The sequence below is a fragment of the Aquila chrysaetos genome, chromosome 15, assembly GCF_900496995.4.
Source record: "Aquila chrysaetos chrysaetos chromosome 15, bAquChr1.4, whole genome shotgun sequence".
NCBI lineage: Eukaryota > Metazoa > Chordata > Aves > Accipitriformes > Accipitridae > Aquila > Aquila chrysaetos.
This window is the reverse complement of record NC_044018.1, coordinates 20,514,948-20,542,382: the sequence shown is the minus strand read 5'-3', so window position 1 is coordinate 20,542,382 and position 27,435 is coordinate 20,514,948. Positions and strand designations below refer to the sequence as shown.

The 27,435-nt window shown below is 36.1% G+C and overlaps 1 protein-coding gene across 3 annotated transcripts in view; it reads right to left on the bottom strand.

Moving 5' to 3' along the window:
* Nucleotides 1-27,435, bottom strand: part of PXDN (peroxidasin) — an 88,936-nt gene that overhangs the window by 50,476 nt on the left and 11,025 nt on the right. For 2 of the 3 annotated variants that reach the window (XR_003926749.1, XM_030037829.1), the window contains exons 2-4: nt 9,763-9,834; nt 8,066-8,137; nt 1,065-1,136 (exon numbers count right to left, since the gene is read on the bottom strand). Coding sequence is in view for 2 of the 3 variants with exons in the window: in XM_030037829.1 (XP_029893689.1) it covers nt 1,065-1,136; nt 8,066-8,137; nt 9,763-9,834 (216 nt within the window). In the remaining variant the exon portion in view is untranslated. The remainder of the gene's footprint in view (nt 1-1,064; nt 1,137-8,065; nt 8,138-9,762; nt 9,835-27,435) is intronic. The other variant, XM_030037830.1, reaches the window with a different exon arrangement.

Sequence of the window (27,435 nt, the reverse complement as noted above, 5' to 3'; positions counted from 1 at the left end):
TCCTTCAAAAGGCATCTATTGCCCTCTAAAATGAGCTTTTATGATTTTGTACCCATCCGAAGTGTCATTTCATTTCAGATATACACTGTGTCCACTAATATCTACGAGAGGTTTATAATAACAAGGAAACTGGTACATATCATAGAAAATTTGTAATACACCAATAACTGTCAGGAGTTTCAAAATTTATGTTGCTCCTAGAAGAAAGATGTTCAGCCCCCAAAATTTATATGCTACAAAACTCATTGGCCTAGTACTGTTATTTGGCAGCCAAACTGTGAAATAGCTATGCATTTATAGCTCTTTCTGTTTTTCTAAACGTTACCACAATGAATGTATAGCAATGCTTTCCGATTATAAGACAAAATATAAACTTAATGGTATCAATACAATCAGTTTTTGTCATGCTAAGGACTGCATTTTTCATTCTTTTTCGATAGAAATTATTCTTCAGTCATTATACAGGAAAAGGAGTATGATTTTAATCAATCTTTCTTGAAGACATTACTGAAGCATCTACATTACAAATAATGAACTTTCTTACTTTTTAAACATCTGTATATGGTAATTATTAACACATATCCATAATAGTAAGGTTTTCATTTTAAAAACTCTTCTTGTATTAAAATATAACAAAACTGGGTTAAACTTCAGGAGGCTAATTCAGCTTTAGTTATGCTGCATAAAACAAAGTAACTGCTGCAGTCAAAGGAATTGCAATGTTATAACACCTACAGAAATGAAATCAGAATCTCTCTCTAAGCAATACACATTAGTTTTCAACATTTTCCATAATAATGCTGCTTCTTCATCAAAGCTATGTAACAATGTATAGGGTCACCGGGAATGCAAATCACAAATAAAAGACAAACATAGAAATGAGGAATTTGACACAGAGATCAATTGTGTTTTTTCACATGCAAATGATTATGAGGCTCTCTGCCTAACAACCCAGGGAGTGCGGACATGCAGAGCATGCAGGCAGGATGTACGGATCAAGGCGTGCACTTTTCCTCTGCAGGGGAACCATGGAGATGACAGCACAGAAGAGAAAAGGCACTTACAGTTGTTCTAGAGAGGCAAGTCCTTTAAATGCTTGCCTGTCAATTGACTGGATTTCATTCTTGTACAAATAGCTGAAACAAGAAACAATCAGTAATATTAGTACACAAACAGGAGCTACATGAAGGTGGAAAAGAAGAATTAAGTTGACACGTGAAGACAGCTTTTCAACTACATATTAGGAAAAAAATACAAAACAAAAACTAAACACATACACATAAAAATACTTTGTCCTTCAGATTTCAACCCAAATGTTTGCCAGGAAAGACAAAAGTCTGGGGCCTTGTAGGCCCTCAGGCTGTCACCTGGATGGTCTTGGGCTTCCCGGTGCTCACTGTTACTACTTACTGTTTCTTTGCCCCTCAGTTTCTTGATGGGCTTGCCAAAGTCAAAATAAATTCAACTCAATGGGACAGAATTGCATCAGAAGTGCCTTTACCAGAACACACCAGGGATGCCATTGGCCTCTTGCTTTCTTTAAAATATCTCATATGAATACTGGTACAAATATTCAAATTATGATGGAATAAGTCTTTTTACTGGACTTGGAGAACAAACTGAGAATTTCTATAACTCCGCCTGAGTCACCTTTTGAATATTTACAAAAAAATACAAGTTAGAATATTGGTAGTGCATTCATAAAACAGCATTTATGTTTGTTATATCACTGTGTAGAAGACGGACATTAGGTCCCCAATGATAGTCTAAACAGAATAAACATATGCAGGCTACCAGTATGTTCACATGTGTTGTCTATACCTTTTCTACAGAATTAAAATAAGTGGGGATGGATCAGTGTACATGCTCATGTTCATAATGCTTTTAACAGCAAGGATGGTTTAGTCAGAGGGTGTTGGAAAAAAATCACACAGTTTAGCTGATGACTGCAGTTTCTGCATGGAGGCAGCAAATGAAAATACTTTTGGGGTTCAGTGTCAGTCACCCTCTTTTTGTGTTAGGTTAGGAACAGGTTCGCAGTTAAGAACTTTCTCACAATTATTTGACAAATTATTTGAAACTCAGTTAATCAGGCATGGATTTCTATGAAAAAGGGATGAAGAGACTTTGGACCACAAATGGCTTTATTAGCAGGCATTTTATTAGTAGTGGCTTCAGCTTTTCTATTATTACAGTTTTCAGTAACTTACTGGAAATATTGCAAACTTCTTTTGATGCAACAGATAAATACTGGCTCTGCTGGAGTTGGTGGCAGTTTTTACACCAACTTGACAACAGGCAACGTTTCACAATAGGCCCTAACAAGGAAAAAATTTGTGCGTATCTGATGTTCAACTCATGACAACTTTGAGGGACAATATGGAGTAGTATCCTTCCCTTGAGTTTAAATTTAGTTTTCCAATGCATTGCTTGCTGCGATTCCAACACATTAATATACGGAGATTCAGGTGTGCTTAATTAACATAGATATGCACCTGAACAAAAAGCAGAGTTCCTCCAATAACAGAATAACAAGGAAGGAAAAATTTCTAAGGTTTTTAAAATGCTCAAAATTATGAACAAATTAAACTGGAAAAAAAATACTGTCATGTGAAATTACTGTAAAAACTTTTAAAATAATTTGAAAAGAGAGAGAGTAGATGTATTACACATTTTGGATGTGGAATTGGGTTTTATTCTATTTGAAAAAAATATTTTTTCACAAGTATTCAAATATTTGTTTTGACTCAGATTCATCTGAGGATCATAGTCATTACAATTTTGTCTCTCCTTAATTTTCCTCTCTGTATGATATTAAATTCCTATCTTATTTTCCAGCGAGAATTTTAAATGCACCATTTCTTTTCACTCCTCAGAAAATTTCAAGGACTGAACAGCTAAAGCGTTATTTGCCTTTCTTAATACACTCCACTTGGCAGTGTGGAAATTCCTCCTATTCCTCTGAGTAGGAAACTTCTGATCAGACCAGTGAACCAGAGTGGGCTAAGACTGTTTTAATAACCAAGCTCAAATAAGTATCTCTTGTGGGCATTTGAACAATTTTATTCAAGAAATCTGAATTAATCCAATTTTTAAAAAAAAGTTTTACCAGAATCACTCATGTTACTTTTATTTACTTTCTGCAGACAAAGTAAGGCAGAGTGAAAAATAAAGGTGTGTTAGAGAAAAATAAAGGTGCAATAATGACTTTGTAGTTTTGCAAACTTTTACCACCATACTGCAGGGAAGGGAGCAGCCTTTCATGTCCCCTTTTGGAGCTCTTACCAAGCCACCATAGTGGGATTTTATTTGGGATTCAGCTTTAAACCACAACTTTTTCCATTCGGATCAGAAAACCCTCAGCTACAGGACACTCAACTGACCTCAGTCCATCATGTCCCCCCTCCACAGAGAAACCCCAGCACCCCCAAGGCTACAAACACGTACGTCCTATGGCAGATGTGTTAACCAGACTTTCATTTAATTGTGTAGATGTTTCCCTGAGGATATTAACAGAAAGAAAAATTTATAAATATTTGCCTAATGGAGAGAGATGACAGAATACAAAATACAAATAAGTAGCACTCACAAAAAATATTTGTCTTTCTAAAGTGCTACTGTGCCTAACAAGTAAAACTTTGTAAACACTGCACTAGTCTTTAACAAAAACATTCTCAAAATTTATCCCAGTTAATTAGCGTAAAACAGATTTAGAGTATAATTAGGGAAAAAATAATTTATCATTTAATTTACCTAAAAGCTCTCTTACAGAACTGAACCATTAGATTTTACAAAGAATGAATAAACAGTGGATTAAGATTAAAAAGTGATATATTATACTAAGACATTAAATTATTTTCTGGCAATTACTACTAACTGTTTTCAGAAGAGTTGAAAAACCCAGCATTTTTCCAGAAATGCAAGCAAGGCTGATAGAGGCTAGAGGTACTGGTCACATACTTGGGAAATGAAAAAAACAAATAGGTAACCAGTTATCAGAAAATTAGAAAAAAAGTAGTTTAAATTTAAAAGTTTGCTAGATCCCCTATTAGAATAATTTTGGTTTGTTTGGTTTTTTTAATGGACCATATTAAAAGTCATGTGATTTAAGGCAAGTAAGGTCCAGATGTATTTGTTTGGAACTAGAGGGGAAAAAAAGTAAAAAGTAATAGCAAAATCAGGCATTGTAGAGTTAAACCTGACAAGTAAATAAATACAGCAAAGAGAGATTTATATAGAAACATAAAGGAGACAATGGAATTAGCAACATGAATTGAAAAGAAATGAGATCCAGAATCACTGGAGCTTGTCAAAGGACAAAGTAACATGACCATGACAGCAACAGTGGCAGAAGGCACAGAAGGAAACGTGACCTAATCCCATTTCTAGAAGGGCGAGGTCAGCAACTCAGCACTTTGGCACACCTATAATGTATCTTCTACCACTATTACTTCATTCACCAAAGGCAAAACAAACCTTGCATGCTCCCTTTCAGTATTTCCAGGACTGATACATTTCATACAATCTTAATTTCCATTTATCATATGCTTATCACAATGTTGTCATGTCTGATTCCTCACCTCTCCACTTCTTATTAAGTGAATGTCTCAATGTTGTTGCCAAAGTTATTTTCATTCTCCATTTTTATTTCCTTCACACTAGCTTCTAGTTTACTGCTCTGTAATGCTCTGACCAAGTACCTTCTCTTTAACTGGAAAGGTTTTTTTAATCACTAATCTGTATTTCATATTTTTCCATATCTCCTCCCTAAATTCTTTCTTTTTACCTTAACCTCATTTTTTCCACTGCTGATTCCAAATCTTCTACTATCCTACATGTTAAAACAGTAGTATGTGTCTACCTTCAATTCCCAATTATCTTCTCTCTTGGAGAATAAACTGTTGACTTTCAGGATCAGGAAGGATTACCCTACCACGTTGCCGCAAATCTGCCTGCACCTACATTATAAGGTTGGGAAGCTTTTCTTTCTCATCTTTCTGCACTTCCATCTCTAGTTAGTAAACTAAATAACTCACAGGAAGTCAATTAAATATATTCAGTGTACCATATACATCATGTACACATATACCTATACATCTTGTATCAGGAACAACAAATTACAAACATGTTACCAATTATTTTGCTCATATGAAGACAACTTTTAAAGTTTATTTTAGACAGGAGTGTTTACAGTACCCTTTGCAGAAGGGGAACATAAGACCCAAAACATTATACAGAATCACTGAAGTGCAGATATAAACTGTATTATGGATGGGGTCCAAGTTACTAATGCTTTTTTGATCCTTACTAAAGAACCACATTGCCAACACTAAGGTATACGAAATAAAGACAGACAGACAGAAAGGCAGAAAGGCAGCAAAAAAAAAAAAAAAGTATTCTCTTTGTTTCATAGCAAAACAGTAATAATAATTTCTTTCCAACTTTTAGTATATGAATTCAAAGACAAATTATTGCCACAAACAGCACAGCAAGATCACGCAAAACTGTTTATAGAACTGTCGAAATTTCAATTACATAAAGAACAACATAACAAGATAACAAATATTCCTATAAATAAGCTTCAAAATTGTATGTGCATAATTTTCTTTTTATAATGTAAAGACCAACTTCTACAATGATGAATATTTTTAGTGTACAGAAAATTAAGGAAGTATCATTACCTTTTGTCAAAATTTGTTCTTCAGATAGAGAATTCTGAAAACATATACCTCATAAAACTCCAAGCTCAATTTCAGAAATAGTACAAAGAACCATTTGAAAATTCTAGACCTTCTTTGACAGTTGCTGGAAAAAAGTTTTGTCCGAAAGCACAAAAACTGATCTTCAGCAGAGATACAGGAATGGGCCTTGACATCTAATCTCTCAGACTCTGGCTTTTTTTTTATAATAAATACACTGTATCATGTTTTATACTTACATATTTTATATATAACTATATAGTTACAGGTATTTTTATACATAGTCAAATATTCATATTTACTAATAGTTCTACATTTTATATTTATATACACTTATATTTTGCTAAATAAAAGCCACTGAGAAATGACAGGCTTTCTAAAATTACTCAGTGAATTATATATTTTCAGAACCATCTGCAGTCCAGTACTTGAGTTCTCATAAGAACACAACTAACAACATGGACCAATGATCTCATTTTATGAAACACAACAATACAAGTTAGGTTTACAAATATCCGTAGGATCAGGCCATATAAAACCTCAATTATTCCAGATGATTTGGCTTTATAATATGAAATTCTTAACAATATTTCTAACTTTTGTACAATCTCTCCCTCCTAATTTCTATTTCAGTTGATCCTATTGAGGAAAAAATGGTCTGTTTGTTCCCTTTGTTCCATAGAATACAGTTAGCATGTACTTAGCTGAAATCTTCACAGCTGAACTGTATGTATTTGGTACATTTAAGCCTTCCGCATTGATTATCTGACCAGTACCAGCATTTTTATAACTTTAAGGCTGTATTGTTTAAAGCTAAACATTTATATAGCAGCCACTGAAATAGGCAAAAAGATCTTAACGTTTATTTTAGCAAAATGGGGGATGGCTTTAAAGAAGAGCTCTCTGCAGTTGAATGACCTACCACATTGAACTTTATATTCAAATTTCCAGGGAACAAGAGAAAAGGAAAAGATCTTCCTCTTAACAACATAGATACGGATAAACATTACTACATGTATATGAAAACAAATCATAGTTATCTCTTTTCACTCTTTTATTGAACTGAACAGAGTGCATAGTTGAGTTTTATCTCAGGTTTACTACAGGTAGGCAAAGGCAAGCATGTGAAAACAAAGAACTAATAAGAACCAACTAGTATTTTTGCACAGTGGCTGAGTACGGAAAGAAGCTTAGCCATCCTGAATCAGCAGACCTGACGTACTCCACTAACAGGTCCACCATACAAACACATCTTGTAACAAATACAAACATCATGGACTTTAATAATTCATTTGGGATAGTTTTTTCAATATTCTTTTCCCTGCTATTGTATATAGAAAAAAGAATTTTATTACTGAAAGACAATACACTTAAAAATGAGACCAGGAAGTGTAATCAAACACAGCTTGGAAAACCAGGTAATGTATCAGCACAAAATTATGTGATTTTTGTTTTCCTCCCTTCTCCCACCTCCTTAGAGCTATTCAGGCTGCATTCTTGAAAACTACATGGAAAATAAGGCTTCTGAATTGTTTCCAAAACAATGAAATCTCAAAGTGACCATTTTTTTCTGTACAGCATTCAAGCAATGATCAATACTCCAAGACAACGGAGTGAAACTTTTCTACGCGACACTACATAAGGTGGACTCCAGAGACTAGACCTGAGAATCCATGAGAATTTACTATTCAGCTTTAGTCTTTTATACAGATAAAAATAACATTTTTGATGCCTTTTGTTTATTTGGATAATTAATACACTTGATATATTTGTTAAAAATGGAAGGAGTTAGTCTTAAAATATACAGGGCGCCTGAAGACATAGAACTTAGAGCAAATCATACAGGTACTTTTCTATTTTGTCTTTGACTTAATTTTTCTCTTACGAATTCATACTGCATTCAGTGAATAATTTAGGAGCAGTTAAAAAGCTTATATAAGGTACAAGCTTCTGCAGACACAAATCTTGTGCTAGCTGCTTTTAAACCACTTTTCAAAACACAAACTTAAAAAGTACCTGTATGAAGGTTTCGGTGAACCTTTAAAGAGGTGACTTCCTAAACCTTTCAACATATCCCTTTTTATATTATCTTTTAAGTTGCATATAGTAAACAGCAACTAGCAAGTCCTTTAAAATCTACTGCCTACAGATATCACAATCTTATATTAGCAAATCTCAAAGCACCTATTTACAGAAACAAAGGTTCACAGTTGCCCCCATCCCATAAATTAATTTCACAGTTTTTCAAAGCAGTTTATCTCCTGATATACTGAGTCAGATTAAAACACAATCTCAGATTAAAACACTTTCCCATTGAAGAAGTTCAGTTACACATTGATGCAAAAAGTGACATTCATTTAACTTACAGATATTTCAGATTTTCAAGGTCTTCAAATGCCCCACTAGGTATTCTTTTGATTTGATTATTGTTTAGAAGCCTATAAAAAGAAATAAACAGCCATTGATTTTAACATACAGGCACACTAGGGGAAAAAAAAAAAATGTGTAATAGCAGGTGTAATGTAGCATTAAAAGGAAAACTTAAAAAAAATAACAAAACAAAACACTTTTTCCCCTAACTGTAACTGTTAGAAGAATAAGTGATGTGCTTACAGCTGCTCAGTCACTACCCTGCAGGAGAAAACTCTGAAAAAAATAGACAGAAATAAAAAAATAAAATAAAAAAAATCTAAAAATTGATACAATTTGGCTTTTTGCAGGTATCCGAGATGCAGGTGAAGGGAAAAAAATCTTGGTCTCAAGTCTACACATCATTTTGAAATTGATAAAATCACTGTTAACAAAGATTTGTCATTAGCAGGGGTATTAAAGTGAATGTTCCTAGATGATGCTTAGCAATATTCTGCGTACTGGGCCCTTTACATCATAGAGGAACACAACTGTCTGTATTCACAGATTTGCACTCATCCCTCACGCAGTGGTTTTATGAAGAGAAGGGAATCCAAACTTAACGAATCCTGTCTTTATTTGGGACTGGATCTCAGATCAGTGATTTGGACAGTTAAACTTGAGGTTGTATATCTGACAGAAATTGTAATTCAAAACTGGGGATCAACTGCAAACAGAGGTATGATCAAAAGTGACTGGAAGTAGGATAGCTGGTAAAAACATCTTGGTAGCACAGATTTGGACAATATACTTTTGGGGGAACATCCTATCATTTATTCTGGTGTGAATATACACTACAAGATGTCTCAATACATTTGTTGTTATGTGCTTGCAAGATAAATAGACAATAGTGATCCAAAGCTCACTGATATCACTACTGTATTTCAGTTCACACACTACTTCTGTTCTAGAAAACAGTCAAATTTGTAATATATACATAAATTACGTACATTTAAAAGTAAAAATAACCATCTTACTTCCTCCTCCTGTCTGCTAATATATTAGAGAAGAGAAACATGCATGCATTTGTCTCAAAAGTGATGTTTGAAGTAATGACAAAGAAGATACTAACTTAAAACTATAATACACATACTATTTGCATTACAGTTTGTAAAAAGTCTTTTAGAAAACACAGACTTCTCTTCACAAACATATATGATAACAAAGACCTCCATAAAAGGCAGCTCAGTAGGAACAAAACCTTCCAACTTCTGCCAGTCCTGGTGAGCACGTTAGAATAGGGAAGTTCAAAACATTAGTTTGTCAAATATTTTTGTAACTGCAACACACTTGCACATCTGAGCCTTTGAACAGCTTTGTCATAACTCCACGATTTATTACGTGATATTCCACCAAAGTAATTTTGCACAATTTGGAAAAAGTATACAGTAAAGCCCTGTATTTTTCATACCTCCAATTAAAGTATGTTAATAAAACATGAGGATGTAAATAATTTCTTTTTTTTATTTTAATCAAGCTGGGTTTTGCTTTCACATCCTTTGGGCCTGAACCCCACTTCCCTCACCTGTGTAAATACTACAGCTGAAATTTGTGAGACTACTTACCTGTGATAAGTGAGCAAATTTGACACATTATCAAATTAATCATATTAAATCAAAAGGGGAAAGGGCCTTAGGGTTGAAAAAGAACTTACAGTGTGTTCAGGTTTTTAAGCCGTCTAAACTCTCCAGGCTGGATTTCTTTAATCCTATTAAATCTTAGGTCTCTGTAGAATAAAGAAAGAAGAATCATGTTATAAAAAAATCTATGTATTTCTTCACGTGAAAAAACGAACTAAGCAAAAGTCATTTGCGACTACCGTGACCAGCCTCCATCCACAAACCATAGCTTTTGACCAAAGGAGAAGGCAAAACAAACCCAAACACTGTTTGACAAGTTTAAGCAGAGGGTTGACCAAACCCAGCCTCAGCGGTCAATACTGAAGGCTGCATCAAAGCTGAACCTATGGTCATGAAGGATGTTCTCTTCCACAGCGGAGCAACTTGTAATGGGATGATGAATTGTATTTCACTAAACTGAACTGACTCCGTATTTTAAAAGCTGCTTGTAAATAATACAGGAAATCAAAATGCTTGTAAATAAACAGATATAGAAAAATTGGGATCAGAAAAAAGCTCAGGAAAAAGAGACAGCTTTCGAGACTTTTAAGCTACTCCATTCTTTTGTTTTGGGTAAGGAGGCTTAAGTGCCTTACGTTGTCCTGCTTTTAAAACCTGTAAATCCAGCTGCCTGAAGCTATTTATGCTCTTATTTAATTTTACTTTCTCTCAGTTTTTCATATGATTTTACCATCTTCCGTTTCCTGTTAGATCTATAGCCTAACTAGAACTTCTCCAAGAAGAACGAAACCGCTTTCTCAAGCGAGGTGCTGCAGAGCGAGGAGGGACAGGGAGCGAGGCGGCAGCAGCGTGGGGCCGGGGAAACGCCACGGCTGCGCCAGTCTCTCGCCTCTCCGCTGCTGAAGGAAGGCGGCAGAGTTTTCCACCTCCACCCACCTCCTCTCCGCCCCCGGCCCCGAGTCGCACGGTCTTGCTGCTTGCCTCCACTGGCTGTTGTATCCCCAGTGGCTCAGAAATTCAGGACCGGCAATAAACCCGTGCAAAAAAAAAAAAAAAAAAAAAATACCCAGGAAATAATTTTCTGCCTGATTAGCAAACTGAACGGGCTACCTGGGAGGCCACACAGGTGAGAGAGGGACTGCAAGGAGAGATCAGGAGCAGGGGAAAGGAAGAAGGGCGGCAGGTCTGTCCTCTTCCCTAGCAGCAGACCAAGGACACCAGGACCTTAGGGTCTCTGGCAACGGAACAGACAAACGGAAAGTAAGTAAAATCTGAAAGACTGTGATCACGCTTATTGCACTGTCCTTCCTAGAACACACACTTACCAATTGCTTTCAAAAGTAGGACATAAACGCGTCATAACTTCAATCTTTGCGCCAAAAGCAGTCCTAATTAAAACATAAATATGCACTGCGTTTTAATGGGTAATATGGCATCAAGAAGTCTCTTGGGAATTTGGTATTTAGTCAAAGGAAATACAGAAAAGCAGACAAAAAGTCAGCTGCATACTAATCCCATATAACCCCACTGTACGTAATGGAGGGTATAGTTGCCTGAAGTCTTTTGCAAAGAGCATACTTAAGCATCATTCCTCATGAATCAGCCCAAGAGGGCTTATTCAGCTCTGGAATAATGGCCTCAGAAGGACTTTTTCTACATAAGTGGTTTAGGATGTGGCCTACTGTTCATTGTAAGGAAAGGATTAGACATGTGGTTCTGTTTGCATTACACTCCACCAAAATATTTGATCAGTGACTGGAATAAATGAGGGATGCAAACTGCTATCCCTTATTTAGATGCGTAGTTAAACTGCCTGTAGACATGCAGGACAGCCCCATTACTCAACTCCCAGCTCAACTGAGGATTTCCAGATTTAGAAGCACAAATTGTCATAGCTTGAATTTGTTCTTTACCAAAGCACCTTCTTCAGTTATAGCTAAACAGCGCTATGTTTTGTTCACCACTCACACAAGAAATACTCACTTATCACACACGAAACACACATGTCCCTGATGAGAGAGATGCTGCCTATGAATCACTGAATCTCAGGTGCCGAGATTTTCTACACGAGCATTGAATGTCGTAGCCCACACTGAGAGAAGATACAGCAGATCCCTCTGTAAGCATCATTGGACATGACATTCCTTTTCTAGATTGTCTGAAAGTTTATTGTGTTTCAAGGAAGTGTTTTAATTTTGATTAAAATAATCAAAAGTGCAAAAATCCAATATTCATTAATGGAATATTGAAAACTGAGAATTTTTCAAAAGCCTCAAAATACCATAACAACTAGCAATATTTAGCTCCTAAACAACACAGGAGTTCTCAAATTGATATTTCTTTTTTAAAGTTCCACAGTTAAAAATAAATCTTTACCCAAACTAGGCATAGACAGAATGCAGAATGTCTTTTTAGCTAAAAAAACCCCCATACATTCATCCATATGAACAGCAATTCCCTACAGTGAAGCAAAGCTGATAAATAAGTACGTAACTTTCACGAATGCAATGAAGGAGCCGGTCCTCTGAGTCAGCATCAAAATGAGCACCCTTTTGATGTATCAAACCCATTCTGCAGTAAATTGCTAGGATAACTAGGGATTAGCAACATCAATCAAAATAATTTATATTATTTTACTATCGCTGCTTATAGTGATATTTTTATCCCAGCTCCTGACACTATTGCCCTTCTCATATGAAGTTGTTAAGACTAAATAATACATCATTTGAAACCCTACCCATTCATTTTCATTCTGCACAAAGGTATTAAAAAAGAGCTGTAATAAAGCACAGCACCCAAATTTTCTCTAGAGCCCAGTGCATTTGGTATCTCTAAGTAGATACCATAGAAAGCTATGATGATGATACATTTTTATAAAGATTAATTATACGTTTTGTTTAAAGTTAGTACCACAATTACGTTAAAATTGGAGAAAAAACAATGTTAATCTTACTAAAATGTAGGGTTACAATTTTGGTACATTCCTTCAAAGGGGAGCTCTTTCTTCAAAGGAAGTAACACTTCTAAGTGTTAACTTGAAGTTTTTTCATTAATTTTTCAGCACAAAATCCCCCAAAATAAAGAGTGAGGCTGATCACAAACGCTGCTCAAAATAAAGAACACACAACCTCTTTTGTTCTCTAAATTAATATAATTATACTTCATGAGGTATTTCTTGTACACAGAAAAGTTAAGTCATAACCACTGTAAATTTCTCAAGAAGAAATTCTGTCAAACTGTCTTAATTTGCTTATATAACAGGATAATAAGCCAAGTGGATAAAGGAAATAGAGTATACATTGCATACATTAGTTTAAGGGTTTTGATACAGGCCATTCACATAAACAAACCATGAAATATGGTTTAGAGGAAATCTCTGTAAACCAAGTGTTCAACTGGTTGGGAAAAAGAGGATAAGCAAAGACTAGTTATTGAACTGAAAGGTTGTATCGGGTAGATTTGGGCAGAAAACTGCCATAAGGTACTAAATATTTTAAGACAAGGTTGGTAGAACTAAAAATAAGCTTTTCAAGTTTGCAGATGTTAGCAAACTTGGAGTGGCTGTAACTATTCTGGAAGATGTTTGATATTAGAAACAAGCCTGAAGTTATAAATCCCTGAGAAGTGGAAATAACAAACAGCAACGAGACAGGGAAGAATCAGACAACCACCAGATCTTTCAAAGACAATTAAGGTTTCAGTAGATGACGAAGAAAAATGTTAAAAAGCCTCAGTCACCACTGCCATACCATTGCAGAAAACAAAATATTCCATACTAAACAGGAGTACCATTTCTCAGGCTTGAAATGTCATCCTCCCATGGTGGAGACCCCATGTCCAGCTTATGAGAACCGACCGCATTTCAGAGGACAGGAGAGGAGCTCAGAGGAAAAGCGTAACAGCAAGGGGAGCGCAGGGAAACATCCCCTCGGAGAGTGAACGGCAGTAATGAGGTCTGTGTTAGATTGAAAAATGAGTAAGGGTAGCTCAAGCAGGCCATTATGATCCAGACCTTCAAAGACACTTTGTGCTGCTGAAACAATGTGTGGTTAATCAGCATGATGAGGTTTCTCGTCCCTTTTTTTCAGACTAGTTCCTGCCCAACCATGCTGCCGCATGACTTTTTACTCACAAAAGCCTGTTCCATGCCCATTCATTTCTTTCACCTTTTTCGTTGTTCCCCATTTTGCTCTTATAAACTGACTGCATCCTGGCTGCATGCTGTGCTTCGGGGCTTAGCGAGCCTGACTTCCACTGACCGGCCAGAGTGCAGCAAAAGGTTAAACCAGCAGACTGGGGGAGTCCACCCCAGTTGCTGACTGTCATTTGTCCCCTCCCTAATCTCTAAATAATAAATGAAACAACCAATAAAAATTATGCAAACACCTATGGCACGGGATTTTAGGGTACTATAATAACTTTTGCATAATAATCCAAACCGAAATGTCATGCATTCAGTCTTTCAAATAAAAATCTAGTACACCTAACACCTAATTCAGATTGTCACCTTTATTGTGTGTTTCACAGTGAATATATTTACTCCTTAAAATGATGCCTAGACAACATAATAATACTTTTAGGGAAGAGTATGCTACTGCTGCTTTCTTGTATTGAATTCGCTTAAGCTGTGGTCCTGTATCTAAGCATCTTCCTTCAGAGAAATTCTGCCTGACCTCCAAAAAGTCTTTGCTAACAGCGTTATCTCTTGGCTCTCGTTCTCAAACACAGCCATGTGTATATACATATGTAAAAAAAAAGTAATTACAATGAAAATGACCTTTCCCTTCTACATAAAGCCCTAAAACTTGTCTTTCTGTCAATTCACAAAAACATCCTAAATACTAACGGTTGCCACTTTCCTCCTTGCAACTCTCTGCAGCTCAACGATTTAAGTTGTGAAAATAAACTTCAACTATACAGACTCCCACAGAAGCTAAGCCCATCACTTTGAAGCATTACATCTCCCTTGAACAACACAAACAAAAGAACATGTCGCCGCCGCCTAGTAAACTGAATACTCCCAGGATTATTTTCCTGGCCCCACGTCATCTGCTCTGTGCTAATTCACGGAGCGCGACCAGGAAATGTTCGGCAGAGCACGAGGCCGTGTGGGCCAAGAGCGTGCCAGGGAGCACGCTGACAATTTAGCAATTGGATGCCCGAGAGTCGCATTCCAGCGTCTGGGAACGGTCGGGGTCCCACAGCACCGCAAACAGCCGTGGGTCAGGAAACACGCCAAGCAGTACGCAGCAAACAGGGTGCATATACACAGTCGCTTAGCAGGCTTCCTATGCGCCGTTACGTGAACGAGGTTTTATGAAAATCTGTTAAGATCTAGGTGTATGGCATGTAAATAAATACAGTATTTGTATGTTTTCCTTTCTGTGACAAAGCAAATGAGAACTGTGCTGCAGACAGTTTTTGTCTGGACAGAAATAAATTCTGTTCCTAATAAATTCTTTATTTGAACTAACTGCGTCCATTTGTCTCCCCACCTTAGACTGCCCATTCTTAACAACAGTAAACTATTTCCAATTTAGAATTGAAAATTAACTTTTAACAATACTTTTATCTAACCAGTGAAAACTTCTAAATATATAAATATTAAAAAACTTTACACAGCTGCTACCGTCCCATACAATCCAATGCTCCTGTGGCAGCTCCTGGCACTCCAGAACGCCCTATTGAAAGTTAGTACTGACACTGCGCCGTAATGAAAACTGTGGGTTCTCTGTTAACACATCCTGATGGCGCAAGGCAACATTTGGGCATATAAATTCATTGCAAGTTTACAAAATAGTAGTTTATAAAATAAATAAAGCAATAAACACTAAAAGGCATTAATACATATTTGGAATATGAAATTCATACAGGATATGCAGCAAACGATACATCTTTCAAATACACTGACCTTAAACATCAAGCAACTTACAAGAAAAGTCAATTAAAGAAGTTTCATATCACTCCATGTTTGAAATACAGGAATCCCTTTTAGAGAAGGGAATGTTTTTGTTCAGAACAAACCATGCACTGAAATTAAAACTGTAACTTTTTTATAAAAAATACATTAAGTGCAGTTTTCCTTTATTCTTTTGTTTTCTAATTATTGCAAAATGACATATGGGGAGGAGAGTTAAGGCTTTACACTTCATCAATTTTATAAAAGATTAATAATCTTAATTCAGATTTCTTTTTGCATATGTTTGACTTTTAAAGATTCTGTCGCTTCATCAAACTAAGAAGAATCATGAACTGTTCTAAATCAAACTGATTTAAAGTAGGGCTGCCAAGACAACATCATGTACCCCTGTCATGCACCTCAAAAGGTGGCAGTCTGCAGATCAAGTTGTGGATACTCAACACCAAAACAAGGCATCCCCAGTCATTACCCCTATTTGATGCCAAGTAATAAGCACTCACTAATCGGCAGCTAATACAAAAGGTGTTGTCCTATGCGGGGCAAATGGGCAAATTCTTCATGAAGAACTGCTGGAGCAGCAGCAGGAAGGAGGACAACAGGGCTCCTCCTTTGCTTAGTCGAGCCCAACCATGTCCTTCTCATCTCTGCCTGCAGACTGGGTACCCTGCTGCTTATTACAGCTTGGAGGATTTCCCTGAGATCCCTTCATTGCTATAGAGAGAGTATGTAGGAAATGGCTTTCCATTTTTTTCAATTTTAATTTGTGTCAGAAAAAATTATCATGACACAAAAACATTATATTAAGATCTTTAATAAAAAAAAGAAAAAAAAAACCTTTAAGCTACTGCTTCATTTATAGCCATGTGTCTCTCTCTATACATATAATTAGCCAATTCTAACATGGATATAGAAACACTGTATAATGTGATGATTTAATTAAAAACATTTATCTTGTGACATAATGTATGTATGAAAGCATACTGTCGGGGCGTTAGCAAAGAACTCTATATGTCACACTCACGTCTGACAGAAATGCTGCAATTACACAGATTTCAAATCTAGTACCACAACTACAAGTATTCCTGCCATTTTTAAAAGTTATGGAAGTTTTTTATTATACACAGTCTTCTATGAATTAATTCTAGTGCACTTAAATCCGAATGCAAAAGCTTTCAGAACATTAACTTTAAATAAAATATTTTGTAAGAGCAAAGACAGCTGAAAATATTCAGAATTTTCGTTATCCATCTCCCACCTTCCTGGCTGCAGGATGGAAATAAAAGCAAAAATAAAACTGAAGGCTTGTTTGCTAGGGTGTAACAATAAGATTTACAAAATGATATGTGCAAAATCTTAAACTAAAGTAAGAGAGATAACTTAGTTTGCTTTGGACACTTTTTGTTCTGTTATTAAAAAATGCTTGAGAGGAGAACGTTATATGCAAATGGAAAATTTTAAGCATGATGTGTAACTTCATCTTCTGTTTATAGCCCTCCTGATTTTGATAAAGTTCAAAACAAATATAGGCTATCAGTCCTATTTCCCTCTCAGATTAAAGAATAAATTTTAAATAATACCTTTATTTGTTAGTGTTTTCACTGTTGAGGCTCAGGAGGACAAGCAGCTCATCTAATCAAGCATTCATTGCTTGTACTAACTCCCAAAAATTCTGTGACATGAGACTATGTCTTACTTAGTACTTTTTGGGTAGACCTGCTGTTCCACATCACCTATATTTTCCAACTGGGTAATCTCCCAGCATTTGTCATAAGTTTTTCTTGTCCAAGAATGAAAATATTCTGTTGCTTTGCTTGATAATGTTAGATGCAATCAACAGAACAAACTAAACACCATGTTACACTTTTTGCTCTGAAGGACTATTTCCAGCGTACCACTCTCAGATATAATAGATCATAAATCACATTCATACGTTTATGCTAAGAAACACTACATGAAAATCAGACTAAGTGAAACAAGAAAAACAAAAAAAAATTCCCCCAAAAGTAGGACTTCCAAGTTTCTCCAAAACCAGGATCCAGCATGACAGAATAATGACAAAGCATCAGATTTACCACTGGCAAACTAGAACAATGCATTTAAACTCAAGTTTAGAAGATCTGCATTTGTATTAGCCTATCATATTGAAAGCATCTGACTTCATACTTTAAATTGAAAATATTTTTATATCTTTTAGCTTTGGACAAGAAAAAGGCAATGTGGATGAAATCAACACAGTCGTATAATACACGTGATGTTTGAAACATGATGTTGACATGTTAATGACTTCTATTATCAATCTTCATTAAAAAGAAAAATACTGAAGCATTTACCAATGAACTCAAATCTTGATTTTTTTGTTAGCAGTGAAGGTAATTATCTCATTGCCTTGTTTCAAGGGTTAACCAGTACTTCAGCATTGATTTAGGACACGAACTAACTTAAATTCAGAGGTATTTCCTCAGATAAGCAAAATCACCACAGCAGCAAACTGGAAATATCTGAAAGGATGGTAGTGTCTTAAGTACCTTAAAAACTGAAAGGTTCTGAAATGGTAAGTGTGGATCATAAAAGAACAAGCCCCATGCCCAACTGCCTGCCTCAAAGTTAGACACTTTTAAAAGGTCCAGTGAAAACTATTTAAAGCTAAAACTCTTCCTCTATATGTGATTCTAAACTCTATGGTAATATAATCTTTATTACTTTAATCTGACAAATTGAAAGGAGGCATTGGCTTTGGTTTGGTAAGAATCAGCAGGAATAATGCAAACTACTTTCAAAGGGTGGATTTCTTATTGTTATGACTTTCTCATATTGAGAGATATAAAAAGTCTGAAAAAGATGTGTATGTGAAAGACAATGCACTCTTACTCATCTTATTCATCTGTAAGGCTAGTTATGAAATGATGATTGGCAACACGAAGTGTCAAAACAATTCTTTCAGCTGCAGGATATATACTGAACCTGGAAAAAAGTGCAAACTAGTTTATCTCCTTTTCCTTTAAAAAAAGGAGGGAGCAATTTAATAGATAAATATTGGATTTGTAGATCTATTACATTTAATAGGTTAAATTAATAATCCAAGTTAATGAATGACCATTGCCTTTATCATTTGTTTAGCTCTCTTCAGTTGTTTTACTAAGGTAGGAATTGTCATAACTGGATCACTTGGCCATTGGCAAATTCAAAAGAACAAAATAAGAGAAAAACATTAATTTTTTCTAACCATCGAAGATTAATTACTACCCAGCAGAAATAACCTATACCATAAATGCCAAACTACTATGTTTCTCAACACAGAACAAAAGATCTGCAAATGCCAGCAAGACTACATTGCTTATGTCTACTTTATTCTTACTCTTTTTTTATTCAAGGTCATCCCAGCAGGAAATGAAAAACAGCCATCAGCATAGTAAAAACATTCAAACAGAGCAGAGCATGAAAATTGCACAAAAGAGGTTATATAATCAAGTCAGTGCAGTAACTGGATGATGTCAATGGCACTTTAATGCTGCTTTAACTACTGCCCTGTAAAAAAATGTGTCACTTTGTTGAACAAACAAAGAGAAGGCCACCACTTTAAAAAAATAAAACCAAACCCCACTTTCAGCTATAGCACTACTTATAGTAATCCTCACTGCCAGCAGCGTAACAGTTTCTAGAATACCAGAGGAACCAAGATTTTTTTTTTTTTTTTTTTTCCTGGTTTTAAGATTTAGCCTAAGTGATTCTTTTACAAACAAAATTACATCGTTCTCCTTTTTCTTGGCAATTCATTTTCTGGATTAATTCTTCCCCATTCTAATTACTAGACCCAATATGCGGTTTTCTCTAATTTACATTGAGAGATTTTTATTATCTCTACATCAGCACTCAGCACATAAAATAAAGCCACTGTATTTTTAGATGGGAAACTAAAACACAATTACATGGTGAGTGGGTATCATAGTCAATAATATTTAGTATACCATAATTTCAGTAACAAAAGTAAATTGTAGAATCACAAAAATATTGAAATCTGTAGAAGAGAATGCAGAACATTTGGCAGTACTCACCTTGACCATAAACCCACGTTTATGAAAATAAGAAGAATAAAATCCGGATGCTCTATCAATTATCTAATTAAAATAACACCTGATTTGCACAAGTATGTAAGATTTGTTGAAAGGGACTTCAAGTTTAAAAGTCTTAAAAAATATATTTATCAGATACAGCTTTGGTGAATAGAGAGCTTATGATACAGCCTTCTCCAAGAACTAAGGATTTGTTTTAACTAACAATTATTTTGCCATTAGAGTTGAAAGGAAAAGATTTAAATGTGAACTCAATGAAAAGCAATACAGTATTGTCTTACTAAGTCTGTAGATCCCTCTGCTGCCCTTGTTGCCAATTTTTCCAACCAGCTATGCAGTGCCATTAATAGGACTCAAGTGGGATTTGCTGGTTCAAGTTTTAGGCATGTAGGCTTAATTGTCAAGAATTATACATGGCAATTTTACTCTGGCATGATCATGGCTCTTTGTCTCATCCACCTTCAGAGTCTTCCAAAATCCATCCACTACAGAAATATGTATTTTGAAATTAGAAATTTTATTTTACAATTGTTTCTAATTCTCATGCTACCTTAAAAAAAACCAACAAAACACCAAACAACAACAACAAAACAAAACCAAACCAAAACACACAACCAAAACCCCCTCCTTTTAACAGTACGGGTAGAATTCAAAGAGATGTAATGCTATTTTTGCAGTCTGAAGAAGTAACAAAAACATGCGAAATCTGTCTTTTTCCTCTGAGGGGGATATATTTCTAAAACCAAACAATGAAAATGTCGTTGACAGTACAGCCATATGATTCATTACTGATTATTTTTGACAGAAATATCCTTGGGAAAGGGCTGCTTTCTTGTCCTGCATTTGTGCCATGCCTGATAAAATAGGGCACGATAGTTGCTCCTGAGTGCTGTGCTACCACAAATACATGATGAGTAAGGTCTTGCATCAAGCAAAGAGTGAACTAATGGCACAGTCTGTATTGTAAAGAGCTACTGATACATCAAAATATATTTAGAGGATTAGCGACAGTTGGAGATGCAGCCTCTTCTCAGTTTCGTTCTCAGTATTTATTGTTTCAACTGCACTTTTCAAGCAAAAAAAAAAGTTTCTCCTCTGTAGTAGGCTAAAGAAGACACCAAAAAGGGAAGCTGACTAGTTTATGGCACACCATGAACCACTGAAACAAATGTGGTAACAGTTACGTGTGGTTTTGTAGTTACTAGTCATGTGAAATTCTGTGTGAAACCCACAGAAATACTGCTTTTATGCTATAGTTGTAAATTAGTCTTCCCCCGCCCCGTCTATCATTTTGCAAAATAAATAATGTTTCTGCACTTCTCTGTCTCACAGGGTTGCATAAGTGTAAACTCTACATTCATGAAATATTGATATTCTCAGAGGAAAGAACTGAAAGCCAGAAAGAAATATCATCCCCTGACCTCCCACACAGGACAAGTCACATAACAGTAGAGAAGTTCCGTCTTAAGGCAATTCAGTCAGAGCTAAACCATCCCTTTGAGAAAAACATAAAATGGTGATTCAAAAAGACCATGAATCAAGCAAAACCTAATGACTTGCTAGTAATTCTAGTAGTTAACTATATTCACTGTTAAAAATGGGATAGTCTCACCCTGCTTCCAGCTTGGGCGTGTTTATCTTCAGTTTCTGCTCACTGGAAGTAAACAGCTTTAAGTGAGGAGTAGCACTGACCATTTTTCTTAAAACAGGTCCAGAGGAGTTAAGCACTGAAGTTCATACATGAATTTCTTTTGCAGCAGTTCTTAAAGATTAAAAAACAAATAAATAAATAAATGCTAAAACTTCAAATATGGGTGGGCAGGAAAATATACTCACAATTCTTTCTGATTTTTCTCTTTTGTTCTATGGCAGATTAGTTCTTTCTTTCTTTACTGTCAGGAAAATGGATGCAGGTGCAATGCAAGCAAATGAGCGTGCACATTCATAAAAGAAAATACGCACTGATACATAAGAGTTGCCTGCGTTTTACCAGAGTGCCAGATGTCAGATCGCTTCTGAAGCCTCCTTCTAGCTCTGACACTTCAGCCCCTCTCCCACAGGAGAACCCAGCTGGGTACACCCCGCGCTGGGCGAGTATCAGCGCAGAGCTGAGGGCAACGAGCTCTCAGCAGCAGAAGATCCTACACCTGAAAACAGGGATGTGAGTGAGGGCTGGGAAAGAAGGAACAGACTGAGCAGGTAAACTAATACACTAGTATGGAAGTGTGATTTCCCCATCAGTGCAGTTTTGGGGGCTTTTCTCTCCTCAGGGCAGGAAGCCTCATTGATGCAGTGCATGTGGGCTTGCACTGTATTTATTACACCAATAAATAGCATCCAGCATCTACAATGCCAATGACCTTACTAAAGAATGCCCATTTTGTCTCCTTCAATTCAAAAAGAAGTCTTGCAATACAAGATGAACATCAAGCCAAAGGATGTGGAAAATTGAAGGAATTACTGCATCTAAAAATAGCATCTAAATTTGACTTAAAAGCCTTTATTCATTGTAAATCTATGCGTCACTCTTCTCTCTCTACTAGGCGGATTTTATCGGAACGTATTTCCAACCGTTATGTACTTTCCAGTTATTTCCAATACAGAGTTTGCCATATTAGATTCAAACAGACTCGGAGGTGTTGTTAGAATTTATCTGGATACTTGTTCTTATAGAATGCCAAGGACATTTTACTATTAATATGAAAAGCACTATTAGCTTGCATGAAGAGTAAAAACAAAAATTCAGGTACTCTATCACTTGGCTGCAGACCAGCTTCCTGGTTTCAGACAAAGCAACGGCTCTTCCTTCCACTTTATGGAAAATCCCAGGTCACCTCACTGAAAAGGCTGCAGCTCTTGGAATCCTATTTTCTGCTTCCTGAGGTTAACAACAGGCTGCCGGAGCAGATAAGTGAACTATTTTCTTGCTCTGCCTCCAGCTCCGCCTCCTCCTGGCAAAGCAAACTCAGAACAAGACCTGGGAGTGACAGCACTGTGTTAGGACTCCTCCAATATTTATCTCCTCACTCCTCATCAGTGCAGCTTCAGCAAAGGCATCTGTGCATTCCTGTCTCTTGGGAGAAGAGAAGCTGCTTCTACTTACGAAGAGCGATGGAAGCGGCTACTGGAAGAAGACATTCAACCTTAAAGTACCCAACTGAATGATTTTCAGTGAAGGGAATCTCTGGGAACAAAGATTATTCCTTCCTTTTTATTCTTGCTATGTCCATCCTAATATCAATATCAAAATTATAAACAAAAAACAATGAAAGCCATTTGGGAGCTACTACTCATTTCCTATTCCTGCTTCCTCCTCATTAGGGAAAAAGTTATCTTACAGAACGTGCCAAGACAATAAATATAGTATAATAATAAAAAATATCGCTTTATATATTTTAATCATATCCCGCAACATGTAGAATCAATCAACACCCGTCTCACTTTACCTCACATGCTGAAACTAGGATTGAATTAAATAAAATGCCTACAACTTCTCTCCCTGCACATTTCTTTTCTTCTTTCTTTACTCAAAGTAATTCTGGATTGACCAGATTAAAACGACCTGGAAAACTGGATTGTTGCAAATTACAGATATGTCTGAAATTTCCAGGTTAGCGTTACTAGTCTTGTGTGTGTTTGTTAGTTATTTAAAATTCCAGTGGCCTCAAGAGATCACATCTATTTTGCTTTAAGTCATGCACCCTCTTCCTAGCAGTTCTAATATTGGCAGTATTAAGTCAACAACTAATTAGAAAGCACTTTTTAGTATCTCTGTAATTATTTCCTCAAAGTACTAAAAATACCAGAAAGAAGCATGAAACACTTTTAGACAAAATGTTTTTACACTTACATATTGTTCCTAAGGCCAAAAAGTTCATTTCTGAGTATAAGGGAAGGCAATTCTGTACTACTTCAGTCTTCACAGTTTAATGCCATTTTTAAAGTAATAATTCAATCTGATTTTTCCATTTTGAACACGTTTCAGCTTACATCCTTGTTTTCATCACCCCTCATCAGTTACAAACTAGCTATCACTCAGGCCATATAAATACTATTTGGGCCACATGGAGAGCAACTTCACAGGCTTCCCAGTAACACGTTACAGCTAACATTGACTCTCAAGGGGTCTTTTCTAGTCTTCAAACAGAAAGGAAAATGTTTTCAACCACATGTGTATGCAAAAAAATGGGGAAAAGATAAAACACTTGATTAGTCTTGCCAAAGTAGAATGAAAAAAAAAAATTAGAACTATCTCTAAAACATTAAATTAAATATAAACCTGCCTTTTAGGAAAATCAGGTGTTTTAAAATAAATACCTAGCATGACAACTCAATACATGGGAGATTAATTAAAAATTAATTCAGGAAAGTAAAAATCCTAAACGTTTCCAAAGCAAGACATTAGCTTTTGCTGCTGGGCAGGGGCGGCACGCCGGGGAAGCACGGAGAGGGGGCAAGGAGGGAAAGCGGCAGGGGACTTGCTCCGCAAGGGGGTCTCAGCAGGGGCACTTGCAGTCCTCTGCGTGCGCAGAACCTGGCCCTTCAAGTTGTTCCACAAACTCGGCTTATTTCTAAGGTTTTCCCTGAGGGCAGGCCTATCTCGGTGAGGCCCCAGGGCCCGGTTAACAGGTTCCCTCAGGAAGCAGCTCCTCCTCTCCCACCGCCTGCCAGGCCACCTCCTCACCGGCTAACATGAGCCGCCACCGACATCACAGGCCACAAAATCAGCGAAATGATTCAAGTGAAACCAAATGGTTTTTCCCTTGTTTATTTTTCAGCTAACTCTTGAGAACTGACTCAGAAGACCGAGGGCAGGAACAAGCCACTACTGTTGGCACCCAGCAGCCAAAAGAAACCCAAATACCGCTCACTGGGTGTTTCTGGGTTGGGGTTTTTTAATGGCAAAGGTACAATCTCTATTTTGTAAATTAAAACAAAAAATTTAAACAAAACAAGTAGGTACATACTAGCATTAATATACTAAATAGACCAGCTACTTAAATGCATTACTTAATATTTTCTTTTACTATACAGTGTAAATAGTCATCTCAAAAAAAGAAGTTTGAATATAACCCACAGCCAAAAGTTTAAAAAAAAAAATATCTTAGGTTTAGTAAGCAGATGTAGCTACTAATTACTTTTCAGCTTTGAATAATAGATTCTTAGAATGTTTGTTCTACCCAAAAATACATATTTACATGTCCTGGAAATGTATAAACTACTAGTACTCCACTTGACTAAGACCACTACCATATATATGGCTTAAAAGCCAGTGAAAAAATTCTTTCCCACAAATAGTATTCACCAAATTTTAAGTTCACCTGAAAAAGAACCCTCTTGGACCCACAGCTAAACTATCACTGCTGTAAGACTGATCAGAAGAACAAATACACCCTCTGATCCAGAGGCATACAAATACCAATTTATGGCTGGGATTTCCACAAATACTTAAGACACCTTAAGTAGAATTTAAGAGGATGAGGAGTGCAAGCCACAATGTTGGCAGGCATCAGAAGTTGGGCTACTACAGTAGTGTCATGGCTGAAATCTCTCCTGAGAGATTATACACTTGCTCTGGTCTCTGGAGGGACAAATCCTTCCCATGTTCAAACCACAGGGCTAAAGAGAATGCTGAGCTGAATGGACATTTTATTTCCCACCCACTGAAGGTTTGTCACTATGCAGTTAAAAACAACAGATTTACGGAGCAAAAGAAACACCAACCAAGACAAAAAAAAGGCAAATTTTATATCCACAAAGGCATTCGACAAGTTTTTCATATCCTGCTGTTACCAGAAATTTCTTATATGTGGGTCCAGATCTTAAAAAGAATTTTTTATGGGTATCTACCATCATGTCCAATTATCTCCCAACTTCAAAGTTAAAACATAAAATAAATTAATTCCACCCCAATCATCAGCTTGTTTTAAAAGCAATTTTTTGTTTATACTGTCCAGAAGATTGGCTCCTGAAAAATGAAATATCCTGTCAGAGAAATAAGGATATTTTCAAAGCTAAGTCAACCTGCTAAAGCCAATAAGTAAATAAAAGATATTTTAATATTTAAGGATCCTATAAATGCCAATTCTACTTCAGGTAACAGACTAAGATGTATTTAGTATTAAAGACTAATGATAAGATACATTTTTTTTCTGCTTTTCATGAAAAAAGTTTGGGAAGGTAGTTATGGCAACAACAAAAAAAACCAAACCCAAAAAACAACCAGGATACAAATTCTATCATAAACAATGTCTGACAAGCAAGGCAGGTACTTGGTCTATGCTAATGCTATTACAAAACAATTCCTCATGGATATCCACAGAAAAAAAGTAAATGAAAGGTAATGGAAAACTGTTACCTGAAGAATCTGGGTTGCACAGATATTACTGGTTTTGTATATATTGGGGGAATTCAAAATGTTACCAATCTTGAAAAGAAAGCTAGTTTGAATTCAAATTGATATTGTTGAATGGCGAATGCCAAACCACAACTAGTTCTTATCTCTTCTTTTGGTGAATAAGGGGTTATAAACAGACACCATGGAGTTACAAGACTGACCTACATAATACACCTGAGTACCTGAGTATGTGGGCTGTACAGAAGTTATTTACCTACCTTTTATATCTGTTCTCTAAGTGTTGGTCACATTGCAAGTTCATCAGAAATGGCAAACTTCTCCTATACTACCTAATGTGTTTGGCATACCCACAAATTTCTTCAAAAGATAGTTATATCTTACATCCATTGACGGATAGATATCTTTTATACAGTTATGACCAGTATAAAGATTAACACTGAATGTTGGTTAAATTTTTTTTTATTATAAATCTTGCTTTCTGCCACTTAAATTACTTTGTCAAACTGTTCAGCTGGAAATCTCCAATGAATATTGTCGCAGACTATTTCTACATTTTAGACAGTATTTCTTCTGTTTCCACTACTTTTATTCAATTCTTCACATGAAAGCTATTTTCTTTATATATTTTGGATATATAAGATGTCAAAAAGAAAACATTTACTCCAGAAAGACCATGAAGTTGACACAGTATAAAACATCTCAGAAAATACTCATGTCATAATGGGAAGATTAGAAGATTTTCTGGCTAAGTTTTCAAAACTGTCATTCACTGGATCAAGAAAGATGTTTCGGCATGTATCAAAATTTTAGAAATTTCAAGTGATTTAGCTTATTCATAGAGCACTCAGGAAAAAGAATAGCTTGAGTTTTAAAAATTGTTTTAAATAAGGTATAGGTGTTTCTGTACTAAGAAAGGTCTTTACAGACCTTTAATAATTGCCTGGTAGCAATTATTTACACTCCTGACAGCTATGTCTTCAATCTACACGTAAAACATGCTTTATCTATACATAAAAGTCTAAGTAGCGAACATTCTAATTGATTTACTTTAGCTGATTCTACCCCCTACATAGGTGCTATTACACTTACTTAAGCTTTGCCCAGGCCAATAAAATTAAATCAGAAAGTTAATGACTTCAATCCGGCCAGAGCAAACCACCTACTCACATTATCAAATTGCTCTCATTGGCTCTTGCAGCCCCATCGCAGCTCTGCAGTTCTTCCTGCCCGATGAAAGTCTGTCCTTTCTCTGGCACTTTAAACCAAATGCCTGGGCCTTTTTTATTGGAGACGGAGAATGCTACCTAAGCCAAAGATCTGAATTTTATGATTCAGTTTATGTCTTTAAAAAATAACTTAAAGTACTCCCACCTCTTAAATTTCTCAGAGAGTTTATCAA